General features: G+C 44.6%; 1 protein-coding gene across 3 annotated transcripts in view; it reads left to right on the top strand.

Moving 5' to 3' along the window:
- Nucleotides 1-14,746, top strand: part of LOC141161491 (carboxypeptidase O-like) — a 220,436-nt gene that overhangs the window by 108,071 nt on the left and 97,619 nt on the right. For all 3 annotated transcript variants that reach the window (XM_073646332.1, XM_073646331.1, XM_073646333.1), the window contains one exon: nt 3,060-3,164. In XM_073646332.1, the coding sequence (XP_073502433.1) occupies nt 3,060-3,164 (105 nt within the window). The remainder of the gene's footprint in view (nt 1-3,059; nt 3,165-14,746) is intronic.

Here is a 14,746-nt window from a genome sequence, read left to right as displayed (position 1 = left end):
CTGTAAAGCATCCTGAAACCATTCATGTGTGGGGTTGCTTCTCAGCCAAGGGAATCGGCTCACTCACAGTCTTGCCTAAAAACACAGCCATGAATAAAGAATGGTACCAGAATGTCCTCCAAGAGCAACTTCTCCCAACCGTCCAAGAGCAGTTTGGCGCCCAACAATGTCTTTTCCAGCATGATGGAGCACCTTGTCATAAAGCAAAGGTGATAACTAAATGGCCCATGGAACAAAACATAGAGATTTTGGGTCCATGGCCTGGAAACTCCCCAGATCTTAATCCCATTGAGAACTTGTGGTCAATCATCAAGAGACGGGTGGACAAACAAAAACCAACAAATTCTGGCAAAATGCAAGCATTGATTATGCAAGAATGGACTGCTATCAGTCAAAAGTTGATTGAGAGCATGCCAGGGAGAATTACAGAGGTCTTGAAGAAGAAGGGGCAACACTGCAAATATTGACTTGCTGCATTAACTCAATCTAACTGTCAATATAACCTATTGGTACTCATAATATGATTGCAATTATATTTCTGTATGTGATATAAACATCAGACAAACACTAATAAAAACCAGAGGCCAGCAGATCATGTGAAAATATAATTTTGGTGTCATTCTCAAAACTTTTGGCCATGACTGTATACAAACATAATGAAAAAGTGTTGTTCAAATTGAGTCTTAGGCCAGATTCAGATGAGGATATGAAAAATTGGCCAGTTATTATCCTGAAAACTGGACGATTTTCATCTGTATTGCCATCCTTATTCCATCCACATGTCTCCAAGTACATCTGCAAGGAGTTTGTATCTTCTTCCCATGTTTGTGTGAGTTTCCTCCGAGTTCTCTGTTTCCTCCCACACTTTTAAGTCATACTGATAGGGAAAGTGGATTCTGAGCCCCAATGGGGACAGTGATGATAATGTAAGCAAGGATAATAATTATAATAAATTCATATGTCCATTTTCTAAATCTACATTATTTGTATGGTTTTCTTTTTTATACATAACTGTAAATAAAATTTAAAAGACCAAATTCCATTTTCTATGTTAATAACTGCAATGTAGCTGTAAGAATTGGATGGGATCCAATTTGTTTTTTGCACTCACATAGACTTGAATAGGGGAGCCTCATCCAAAATATTGAAGAGACTAGTGAATGTTGGGAGTTTTTTAACATCTGAATAGCCCTATTTACTGTAATAATATTGGTCACTGTGTCGTCTTTAACACAGACAGCACACATACTTATAATACGCTCGTCTGAACAAGCCCTAAGTCTACATTCACACAAAAGTGTGACCCGGACATGTGTAGGGTTTTTGCTTCGGACTTCACATAGAAGACCCCTGTCCTGATTCATCAAGACTGGCTATTTTCTTTTTTTGACTTAAAAGTTTTAATGAATCGGGCTATAAAGTTTTATTGATGCACATACAATCGTTATATACATATTCCTTTTAAAAAACTGATCCATGTGCCTGGTCCATGAGACTCAGAGCATGTCTTTTTCTCATCAGTTTTGTGAATCAGGTGCAATCATTAAAGTCTCTAATGATCTGTATAAAACGGATAAAGCGGATGACTCGCCCAGGGGGATATGGGGGAGACTCGGTACCCGGGCCTTTACCTCCTTGGGATGTCACGGCAGTCGGCTCCCGGGCCCATACTCTGGGGTCACTCTTTATAAGGGGTTTTGTTAACAGTTTGTCTCGTGGTTTCTGGTATTGGGTACTAGCGCTGCTGCAGACCTCCGGGAGTGATGGCAGCTGGGATGTTTCTGCTCCCCACAGGCGGAGCGGGCCCCCGGGGCAGGGTTGATGGAAGGGATGCAGGTGAGAAGTGGCCCGGTCGGGTCAGGGGGAATGACGGACACGTACACAGGGGATTCGCTTCAGTACCTTTACTGGTGTAACGGCAGGTATGGTCCATGGTACCTATTAGGAGGGTGCACTTCAGGACTCTCCCCAGTAAGCAGGTATTAGGCCTCCTGGTCCGTTTCTTCCTCTCTCTAAGCTTCTGGCCAGCCTGGAACTAGGCCTAGCTTCTGTACGGTTTCACTCTCTCACCTGTCTGCTTGGTAATAGAACTTTTCTGTGGCTACCACTATCCCTGGTCGCTGGGGCCTTCGTGGTTCCTAGTTCTGTAAAATGATGATAGCTTCAGGTCGACCAGAGGTCTGGAATCCTCCTGGTATGCCAGTTGTCCCTACTGGGTGTAGAGGACCCTGTAGGCGCGGACCTGGTGTTCGGCTTGTGTCCTGGGGTGAGCTTTAGATGCTCCTCTGCCCCTTTTACTCCTCCCTCCTTTCCTCCGGTCACACTCGGGGCCCTCAACACACAGCAGCAGACGTGCTGCTTCTTCACTGATCTAAAGTGTCAGCACACTCTGACTACCTAACTCCACCCTCCGTATATATATCCCTAACAGGGCTCCCTCTGCTGGTATGAGGTGGAAGGGAGGAGGTGTCTGTTATGCAATGAGGGCCTCTTGTGGAGAAGTCCGTCCATGCACCCTTTTGGGTCCTGTGGTACCTGTGTATAGCAGGGTGCCACAGCGGACATAATCTGTACTTCAGTTTTACTTCTATATTTCATTTATTTTCACTGATCCATTGCTAAGAGACAATAGATATAAACATGTTTAGTTCACATTATTCAGTTTAAAAAAAACAAATGAGAAAAAAACATGAATGCAAAACAGGCGGCAAAGTGTTTGTTACATGGATGAAAAATGTAAGATGCAAGAATTCACACAGATGTGTGACTGTAACCTAAGACAGACATGTATTCAGCTTTCAATGTTATGAGCATAGGGCTAGTAGGCTATAAAATGAGATTCCCATGTGGTATGTTATTGGATTTGGCTGCAGCAATCCATTGTACAATCTGCAATGCAATGTGTTGTGGGCTGATTCACATTGGGATTCGCCTTTCACTTGCAATGCCAAGGGTAAAATCCCCAGCAAGTCCAAAAGACATCTGCACACAACAACTGCACATTTTGTGGCAACTTTGTGATTATTTATTTGCACACACTAATATTTTATATTTTACAGGTGGGATGGCCATCAGAAAAGACAAAGAAAGTGATATTTATGGACTGTGGAATTCATGCTCGAGAATGGATTGCTGTAGCTTATTGCCAGTGGTTTATGAGAGAGGTATATTTTTTATATAGATTATTAAAAATAAAAGTTAAAGGGGCACTTCTATCTCAGTAAATAATGTAATAACCCAATGAAATGTCATCACTTAAAGGAGTTGTCTGGGACTTTATTATTGAAGGCCTAGCCTGTGCAGTCGGTGGCAGGATTTGCTGACTTGCAGAGCTGCACAGCACAGCTCCATCACCTGCATAGTGGCTGTAGCTGGGTACTGCATATCTGCCCCCTATTGATTTGAATGCAGCTATGCAACTCCGCACATCCAGCCAACTTGGGAACAGCTGATGGGCAGGGGTGTCGCATCCCCTCTGATCAGATGTTGATAAGTTTCCTAAGGCGGGCCCATCAATATAACAGTCCGGGACAATCCTTTTTAATGAGACGGGAATTTGCCTAGCAGTAAATTTCATAATAATCTACAAAAATTCTTAAATATCTCTTTCACTAAGTGAAGGGGTGAATGGCAAGAACTCCTACAACCCTACTTATCCCCTTATATAAATATACTTTTATACAGTATTTGCATTGCTATTTCTACAATTGTTTTCAATGTATGAGGTTGTTGTACTGCAGTATATCTATAATATAACCGGGGATGCAGGTCTCTGTCCAAAGCCTCGATAGACTGTGCATGCGTGACGCGCAGTCTGGCTCCAGACAGAAGACCGAATCCAGCCGTTACAGGTAAGAGGAGGTGTATGGCATCGGAGATCGCGGTATGCGTAGGCACTGAACGCACACTGCGATCTCCGGCGCCATACTTACATACTTACCTGACCGGGAAGAGCGTTGACGTGGCGCCTCTCTTCAGCGGAGACCGGGGGCGGAGTGAGACGTCGGATCGGCGCATGCGCATAGCGCTATCCGGCGCCATTTTACTGAAGACACATTTACAGTGTGTCTTCAGCAAAATGACGCCAGACAGCGCGGTGCTCTGGCGCCGGACAGCGCGGTGCTCTGTCGCCGCACTCCTCCCCCGGCCTCCGGCAGAACAGGAAGCTGCAGCGCTGGAGTACAGAGAAGAAAGGTGAGTATAACTGTTTATTTTTTTGGGGATGTGTGTATAGTGGGGGGGTGAGGGGTGCCACGCATACCGGGATTAGGGGAGCCATGCATACCAGAATAGGGATGAGGGGAGCCATGCATACCAGAATAGGGATGAGGGGTGCCACGCATACCAGGATTGGGGATGAGGGGTGACACGCATACCAAAATAGGGATGAGGGGTGACACGCATACCGGGATTGGGGATGAGGGGTGACACGCATACCGGGATTGGGGATGAGGGGTGACACGCATACCGGGATTGGGGATGAGGGGTGCCACGCATACCGGGATTGGGGATGAGGGGTGCCACGCATACCGGGATTGGGGATGAGGGGTGTCACGCATAATGGGATTGGGGATGAGTGGAGCCATGCATACCGGGATTGGGGATGAGGGGTGCCACGCATAGCAGAATAGGGATGAGGGGTGCCACGCATACCAGAATAGGGATGAGGGGTGCCACGCATACCAGGATTGGGGATGAGGGGTGCCACGCATACCACGATTGGGGATTAGGGGTGACACGCATACCAGGATTGGGGATGAGGGGTGACACTCATACCAGGATTGGGGATGAGGGGTGCCACGCATAATGGCATTGGGGATGAGGGAAGCCACGCATACCGGGATTGGGGATGAGGGGTGCCACGCATACCGGGATTGGGGATGAAAGGTGCCACGCATACCAGAATAGGGATGAGGGGTGCCACGCATACCGGGATTGGGGATGAGGGGTGCCATGCATACCAGGATTGGGGATGAAAGGTGCCACGCATACCAGAATAGGGATGAGGAGTGGCACACATACCAGAATAGGGATGAGGGGTGCCACGCATACCGGGATTGGGGGTGAGGGGTGCCACGCATACCGTGATTGGGGATGAGGGGTGCCACGCATACCGGGATTGGGGATGAGGGGTGCCACGCATACCGGGATTGGGGATGAGGGGTGCCACGCATACCGGGTTTGAGGATGAGGGGTGCCACGCATACCGGGATTGGGGATGAGGGGTGCCACGCATACCGGGATTGGGGATGAGGGGTGCCACACATACCGGGATTGGGGATGAGGGGTGCCATGCATACCACAATAGGGATGAGGGGTGCCACGCATACCAGAATAGGGATGAGGGGTGCCACGCATACCGGGATTGGGGATGAGGGGTGCCATGCATACCAGAATAGGGATGAGGGGTGTCACGCATACCAGGATTGGGGATGAGGGGAGCCACGCATACCTTGATTGGGGATGAGGGGAGCCACGCATACCGGGATTGGGGATGAGGGATGCCACGCATACCGGGATTGGGGATTAGGGGTGCCACGCATACCGGGATAGGATGGTGGGGGCAGCACAAATACCAGGAGGGGGGTAGCACATACCAACATGGGAGACCATATACCAATAAAAATGCTCGCCACCCGGGCGTAGAACTGGTTCAATAGCTAGTGGTTTTATATCAATGTACCTTCACAGTCCCAGATCCCCAGTGGTGCTTATTGTGAAACATTCCCAAACACCTTAATGTTTGAGAAAGTCTTAATTACCACACTTAGGGCAGGGACACACTGCCATATTTCTCATCCAAGGATCGCATGGTAAACCTCGTACTGGCCGACATCTCTCCTGACCTGAGCTTGACAGCTGCATAGAAATCTATCATGCTGTCACGCTCAGGTCAGGAGAGGTGTCGGCCAGTCCGTTCAGTGTGATGCAATCGTCGCACGAGTCATAGGGCAGTGTGTCCCTACCCATATAGAAATATACGCGCCATTAATACCCAGAAACTTATGAAGAATTTGTAGTCATCATTGGCCTCAATCTCCTCCCTCGCATGTCCTGGCTCTGCTCTGAAACATAATGAAACATTGCAAAGTGCCCTGGATGAAGCGATATCTCCATTTAGAACAACACGGCACAGATGGCGACAACCCAGGTACACGCTGCAAACACATTTTCTCCAGCAATGCTCCTGGTGCGCCAAATGTCTGTGGAGAAAATCCATTATGAGTTCATGCTTAACGCCTTCATCTCCACAAGCCAGTTTTCACCTTCATAACCAGGCCAAATTTTACAATCCTGACCACTATCATTTTATGTGGTAATAACTCTGGAACGCTTCAACGGATCACAGAGATTCTGAGACTGTTTTGTCATGACATATTGTACTTCATGGTAGTGGTAAAATTTGTTCAACATGATTTGTGTTTATTTGTGAAAATATTGGAAATTTGGTGAAAATTTAGAAAATTTTGCAATTCTCAAACTTTTAATTCTTATGCCTTTAAACCAGAGAGTTATGTCACACAAAATAGTTAATAAATAGCATTTACCACATGTCTACTTTACATCTGCATCATTTTTGAAAAATCATTTTTTTATTAGGAAGTTAGAAGGGTTAAAAGTTGATCAGCAATTTCTCATTTTTTCAACAAAATTTACAAAACCATTTGGAAGCCTATATGACAGAAAATACCTAAACGTGACATTATTCTAAAACCTGCACCCCTCAAAATCCTCAAACCACATTTGACAAGTTTACTAACCCTTCAGGTGTTTCACAGGAAATAATGCAATGTGGAAGGAAAAAATGTAGCTTTCTTTTCACAAAATTTTTATTTTAGCCCCAATTTTTTTACTTTCACAAGGGTTACAGGAGAAAATGAACAGCAAAATTTTTTATGCAATTTGTTCTGAATACGCTGATACCCCATATGTGGGGGGAAACTACTATTTGGGCGCACGGCAGTGCTCAAAAGGGAAGGAGCGTCATTTGACTTTTTAAACACAAAATTGGCTAGAATTGTTAGCAGATGCCATGCCGGGTTTGGAGAGCCCCTGATGTGCCTAAACAGTGGAAACCCCTCACAAGTGATGCCACGTTGGACATTAGACCCCTCAAGGAATTTATCTAGATATGTGGAGAACACCTCGAACCCCCAGGTGCTTCACAGAAGTTTATAACGTTGAACTGTCAAAAAGGAAAAAAATATTTTTTTCAGCAAAACTGTTGGTTTTGCCCCAAATTTTTCATTTTCATAGGGGTAACAGGAGCAAAAGGAACCACTCAATTTGTTGCACAATTTCTACTGATTACACTGATACCAATATGTGGTTGAAAACTACTTTTGAGGCACAGTGCAAAGCTGAGAAGGGAAAAAGCGCCATATTGGAGTTCAGATTTTGCTGGAATGGTTTGCGGATGCCATGACCCACTGGAAGAGCCTCTGAGGTGCCAGAACAGCAGAACTTCCCCCATAAGTGACCCCATTTTACAAATTATACTTCTCAATAAATTCATCTAAGGGTGCAGTGAACATATTGACACCACAGGTGTGTCACAGGTTTTTATACCATTGGGCAGTGAAGAAAACATAATTACATTTTTACCGCAAAAATTTTATTCTAACCCCAGATTTTTTGGGGGGTAAAAATGGCACTAAAATTTTGTCCCACAATTTCTGCTGAACGTGGAAATACCCCATATGTGACTGTACAGTACTGCTTAGCCACGTGGCGAGACTTTGGAGGAGTGGAGCGCTATTTGCCTCTATTCCCTCACATAACCTTCAGTCCCTTTCCCTGTTTGTCACCACTCACCAGACTAAAATATTTAACCTCTCTCTCTTTCATCTGGTATCTTTCCTTCCTTATTTAAACACTCCAGCATACATCTATTACTTAAAAAAACATCCCTCTACCAGAACTGCACTGCTAACTACAGACCGGTCTCTAATCTTTCTTTCATTTCTAAGCTCCTGAAACACTTGGTCTACTCCCATCTGATCCGCTATCTCTCAGATAACTCTCTTCTTAACTCTTTACAATTTGGTTTCTGTTACTAAAGTCTCTAATGATTTGTCAACAGCTAAATCTAATGGTCACTACTCCCTGCTGATTTTCCTGGATCTCTCTGCAGCTTTCAACACTGTGGATCACCAGCTCCTCCACAATAAGTTCCGTTCTATTGGACTTAGAGATACCACTCTCTCCTGGTTCTCCTCCTACCCCTCTGACCACTCCTTCGCTGTATCTTTTGCCGGCTCCTCTTCCTCTACTCTTCCCCTTACTTTGGGGTTCCACAGGATCCAGGTCTAGGTCCCCTCCTCTTCTCCTTATATACTGCTCCTATTAGAGAAACATATGTAGATTCGGTTTTAAGTACCATCTATATGCTGATGACACCCAATTATACACATTGTCTCTTGACATCACCCCTGCATTACCTCAATATATCAGTGATAGTCTTTCCACTGTCTCTAACACCATGTCCTCCCTCTATCTAAAACTGAATCTGTCAAAAACTGAACTCCTTGTGTTTCTTCCCTCCATTAAAATACCTATGTCCGATATTGCCATTCCGTGTGTGGTTCTACCATTACTCCCAGGCAACATGCCACTTTCTTGGGGTCATATTTGACTCAGATCTTTCCTTCACCCCCCCCACATCCGATCACTCTCTTGTTCATGTCACCTACACCTCAAAAACAACTCTAGAATTAGACCTTTTCTTACTTTTGACTCAGCAAAAACTCTTACTGTTGCTCTTATCCATTCTCGTCTGGACTATTGCAACTCTCTACTAATCAGTCTCCCACTGACTTACCATATTCCTTTCCAACCGCTACACCAATGGCTCTACCCTGTGGCAGTCGTTGCACTGGTTGCCCATCCATTACAGAGTTCAATTTAGACTTATCACTCTTACCCCAAAAGCACTCCATTTTTCAGCACCACCTTACGTCTCCTCCCTCGTCTCAGTCTACACCCTACCCGTGCCCTCTGTTCCACTGATGACCTAAGATTAACATCCATTTTCTTTAGACTGGTCTACTGCCTCACCTCAGTTATCTAATTATCCTCATTTTGCACATACAAAATTTTCTTAAAAATCAGGAACCTCGTAGCATCTCTTCACACACCCTCCATTCACTTAATAGCCCTCTGTGTCTTTACTTGTACATAGTGATGAGCCAGTGTATTCGTTACAATTCGCTATTCGCATGGATAGCACGGTATTCAAGTTACTTGCTGTATTGCGAGTATTTGTGCACTCGCCTCGCTATATTCGGATGTCCCGCCCTGCAGTTTTGGCACCTCTTTTGCAGCCACTAAACATGTTGGGCTTCTTAACCAATCACAGTAATGCCGCAGACATCTTGGTTGTGGCATTACTGTGATTAATTGGCTGGCCGCCCAGCGTCATAGTGTTTATTTAAGCCCTGCCGCCGCCATTTTGTGCGTCTGGAGCCTGCGTTCTATAAGCATAGGGATAAATCACTGAGCTGCTAGGGAGAGTGTTTAGGCCTCTTGATAAAACAAAAGCCCTTTTAAGGGCTACCTGCAGTGTGTACTAGTTCAGTGTTTAAAGGAGCCGCTCACTAGCTCCATAATACCACCAAAAAATAGCTCTTTTCAGAGCTGAAGACACACAACAAAGTCAGAGTACAGGGAGGGAGGGATTGTGTATTGGGTAGGGAGAGGATAAAGTGTTCTTCCAGTGTCCATCTTAAAACAGCTCTTGTCAGATGCAAAGCAATATTTTTCCAGCAAACATAGTAGTAGCATTTTGTGATGCCTTTTTTTTTAAAAGCACCGGTCTATTTTCCCCGCTGTTTTAGGGGTTAGAGCCTGGCTTCTGCTGTCCACATTAGTCCACTTAAAAAGGCGTTTAGTGCCCTACACAAAGCAGTAGTCCAAACATTTCCTATTGCCTGCTACCAAGCACGCACCAGCCCATTTTCCCTGCTGTTTTTGGGGTAACAGCCTGCCTTCTGTCCATATTAGTCCACTTAAAAGGCGTTTAGTGCCCAACACAAAGCAGTAGTCCAAACATTTCCTACTGCCTGCTACCAAGCACACACCAGGCCATTTTCCCCGCTGTTTTTGGGGTGACAGCCTGCCTTCTGTCCACATTAGTCCACTTAAAAAAGCGTTTAGTGCCCTACACAAAGCAGTAGTCCAAACATTTCCTATTGCCTGCTACCAAGCACGCACCAGCCCATTTTCCCTGCTGTTTTTGGGGTGACAGCCTGCCTTCTGTCCATATTAGTCCACTTAAAAGGCGTTTAGTGCCCTACACAAAGCAGTAGTCCAAACATTTCCTACTGCCTGCTAGAAAGCACGCACCAGCCCATTTTCCCTGCTGTTTTTGGAGTGACAGCCTGCCTTCTGTCCACATTAGTCCACTTAAAAAAATGTTTAGTGCCCTACTCAAAGCAGTAGTCCAAACATTTCCTACTGCCTGCTACAAAGCAAGCAGCAGGCCATTTTACTCACTATTTTGGAAGCCACCATCTCAAGGGCCACCAATCACAAATAGTAGTTAGGCTGAAGTAGGAATACTGTCCTGGTTTGTCCACTGCACAATGTGCATAGGGTTTGTAAAAATTAGCCCTATGGTTGATGCAGGAAGCCACCATCCCAAGGGCCTCCAATCACAAAGAGTAGTTAGGTTGGAGTAGGAATACTATGAAAAGAGAGAGAGGAGCGCAAATGAACAGAACCTGTTGGCACATTGAAGAAAAGCAACCGAAGGGCCACTCAACTTCTAAGGTTGTGCAACCCTGCACAACCCCGGTAATCGCATAAGGTGAGGAGATGAAAGTCAGGCAACATGCCGTGTGTGGCATCCTAATCCGGGTCACGTGACCGCTGAGAGGCGTGGCCGGAAATGGATCACCACAGGTCCTTGAGCCACAGGATGATTAATCCATGATCCAAAGCAGCTCCCACCGCGAGACCAAAATAGGGATAGTAAATAGAAGGTAAAAAAGACGCGGTGTATGGAGTGCTAGGAAAAGGGAGTATTATAAAAATATAAGGTAGCTAACCTTTAATATAATTTGGTATAAAAATTCCACAACGCGTATCGATAGCATCAAGCCATCTTCATCAGGTGGTATAAAAAACAGGAAGGAAGAGACAAATTTATAAAGGAAAAGCACCAATGAAAATGCAGGACACAATTAACCCTGCAAACAATTAACCCTTAAGGTATCTGCAAAAGAAATCATATCCTATACTAATAACAAGAATATGTTAAAATGATATACATATAAAAATAATTATGAATGAAGAATATGAACAAAAAACCTGACCAAAAAATAAGTAAATAAATAAATAATCATAAATTAATAAAAAAACTGACCAAAAAAAAAAATTAAATTACACAACCACATTTTCAATAGTCAAATTTAACCCTTCCGGAACCAAAGTACCCAATTTAAAGATCCAGTAACTTTCTTTTTTGATAAGGTTACCCAATCGATCAGCGACAGTGTCTGTCACCTGATCGAATATGTTGAGCCTCAAAAATTCTGGATTTTTGCAATGTACTTCGTTAAAATGTTTGGACACACTATGTAACGGGTATCCAATCCGTATATTATGGTGATGTTTGTTAAGGCGGGCATGCATGGTTTGAATCATTCGGCCAATATACTGTAGGCCGCATGTGCAGTGCAATAGACATACTACATAGGTAGATTGACAATCAACTCAACAGTAGTGTTGAGCGATACCTTCCGATCGGATCGGATTGGATCGGACCGATACCCAAAAAATATAGGATATCGCCGATTCCGATACCGGAAACCAATGCAAGTCAATGGGGCACAAATATCGGAATGAAAATAAACCCTTTCTTTCCTTGTAGGTTAATTCTACATGAAGGAAAACAACTAAGAATAATGTAGAATGTATTACATGAAAAGCCGGCAATTCAGCAGCGGCATACACCAGTACCCGACAATTTAGAACAGAAAGAATAGAGCATCACACATAGATTAGATAGATAGAAACATGTCAGTCACATATATAAAATGTTTAGTGACAGTGTTGCTTACTGTACTTGTCATTTAGTGTTAAAGGATTTATTTAAAAAAATAATAGTGTTTTCATGCACCGTCTCTTTAAAAAAGCCGGCCGGCAATTCAGCATCGGTACCCGACAATTTAGAATAGAAAGAATAGAGCATCACACATAGATTAGATACATAGAAACATGTCAGTCACATATATAAGAAGTACAGTGATAGTGTTGATTACTGTACTTGTCATTTAGTGTTAAAATAAAGGATTTATTAAAAAAATAATTGGCGTGGGGTTCACCGTAATTTTAGTCTCTAGCGGAGGCAAAGCAGACAGCTGGGGCAGATGTTTGAAGCCTGGGAAGGGGGTAATACCCACGGAGCTTCCCAGGCTACTAATATCAGCCCCCAATTGAATACCTAGCCTTTACTAGCTATTAAAATGGGGGACCCCCAAAAAAATGAAGTGGGGTCCCCCCTATTTTAATAGCTAGCAAAGGCTAGGCAGACAGCTGGGTGCTGATATTAATAGCCCAGGAAGGATGCTATGAATATTGGCCCCCTCCCAGGCTAGAAACACCAGCCATCAGCCGCCCCAGAAATGGCGCATCCATAGGATGTGCCAATTCTGGCACTTAGCCTCGCTGTTCCCACTGCCCTGTAGCGGTGGCAGTGGGGTAATAGGGCTGGGGTTGATGTCAGCTTATAATGCCAGCTGACATCAAGCCCAGGTTAGTAATGGAGAGGCGTCTATAAGACACCCCCATTACTAACCCCATAGTCAAAGTTAAAAAAAAAACCACAAACACCCAGAATAAAGTCATTTAATTGAAATAAACACTTAATTCTTTATTGTTCTAAATTAAACCATACTTACCATCACGCCCATTCCAGCTGAAGCCAATGTCTTCTGCAATAAAAGTAAAATAATAAACCAACATCATCCTTACCTTTCCATGGTTCCCACGACGGCTCCAACTCTGCTACATTCACATGACAGGCTGGATCGCAGCCGAAAGCTGCCATCCAGCTTGCCATGCCGCAGACACTGAGAAGCACAGGCATGCTTGCGCTCTGCAGTGTCTCTGAAGGATGACAAGCTGGATGGCAGCATTCAGCTGCGATCCAGCCTGTCATCTCAATGCCATCCCAGCGTGGGAGAATTCTCCTGCTCAAGCGCTGAGCGCAGGAGAATTCTCCCACGCTGTCAGTGATGTGCATGAGGTGAGCTGAGTTCATTGGACATGAGCTCACCTCATGCACGTCACTGACAGCATGGGAAAATTCTCCTGCGCTCAGCACTTCAGCAGGAGAATTCTCTCACGCTCACTGCAAGCGCAGGAGAATTTTCCCACGCTGTCAGTGACGTGCATGAGGTGAGCTGAGTTCATTGGACATGACCTAGGCTCATCTTTATGCCGTCACAGCCAGACACTGAGGAGCACAAGCATGCCTGCACTTCTCAGTGTCTGCGGGATGGCAAGCTGGATGGCAGCTTTCGGCTGCGATCCAGCCTGTCATGTGAATGTAGCAGAGCTGGAGCCATCGTGGGAAAGGTAAGGATGATGTTGGTTTATTATTTTACTTTCATTGCAGAAGACATTGGCTTCAGCTGGAATGGGCGTGATGGTAAGTATGGTTTAATTTAGAACATATACAGAATTGTGTGTTTATTTCAATTAAAGGACTTTATTCTGGGTGTTTGTGTTTTTTTTTTAACTTTGACTATGGGGTTGGTAATGGGGGTGTCTTATTGACGCCTCTCCATTACTAACCTGGGCTTGATGTCAGCTGGCATTATAAGCTGACATCAACCCCAGCCCTATTACCCCACTGCCACCGCTACAGGGCAGTGGGAAGAGCGAGGCCAAGTGCCAGAATTGGCGCATCCTATGGATGCGCCATTTCTGGGGCGGTTGACGGCTGTTGTTTCTAGCCTGGGAGGGGGCCAATATTCATGGCACCCTTCCTGGGCTATTAATATCAGCCCCCAGCTGTCTGCCTAGCCTTTGCTAGCTATTAAAAGAGCAGGGACCCCAAGTCATTTTTTTTGGGTTCCCCCATTTTAATAGCTAGTAAAGGCTAGGTATTCAGCTGGGGGCTGATATTAGTAGTCTGGGAAACTCCGTGGGTATTACCCCCTTCCCAGGCTTCAAACATTTGCCCCAGCCGTCTGCTTAACCTCCGCTAGAGACTAAAATTACGGTGAACCCCACGCCAATTTTTTTTTTAATAAATCCTTTATTTTAACACTAAATGACAAGTACTGTAATCAACACTATCACTGTACTTCTTATATATGTGACTGACATATTTATATGTATCTAATCTATGTGTGATGCTCTATTCTTTCTATTCTAAATTGTCGGGTACCGATGCTGAATTGCCGGCCGGCTTTTTTAAAGAGACGGTGCATGAAAACACTATTATTTTTTTTAATAAATCCTTTAACACTAAATGACAAGTACAGTAAGCTGAGCGCTGCCATCCAGCTTGTCATCCTTCAGAGACACTGCAGAGCGCAGGCATTATGGGAACTTCCGATTCCGGTATTCGATATTCTAAAAGTATCGGAACTCAGTATCGGAACTCCGATACCGCGAATATCAGTCGATACCCGATATTTCAGTATCGGAATGCTCAACACTACTCGACAGTTGATCATAAAAGATTGATTCGTTGTACGTAATTCATTTACTATAGTAGTACATTTACTATAGT

Source organism: Phyllobates terribilis, unplaced genomic scaffold, assembly GCF_046119375.1.
Source record: "Phyllobates terribilis strain yellow unplaced genomic scaffold, ASM4611937v1 Scaffold_9__5_contigs__length_417890890, whole genome shotgun sequence".
Taxonomy (NCBI): Eukaryota; Metazoa; Chordata; class Amphibia; order Anura; family Dendrobatidae; genus Phyllobates; species Phyllobates terribilis.
The sequence above is the reverse complement of the archived record's forward strand: the minus strand, read 5'-3'. Positions and strand labels throughout refer to the sequence as shown.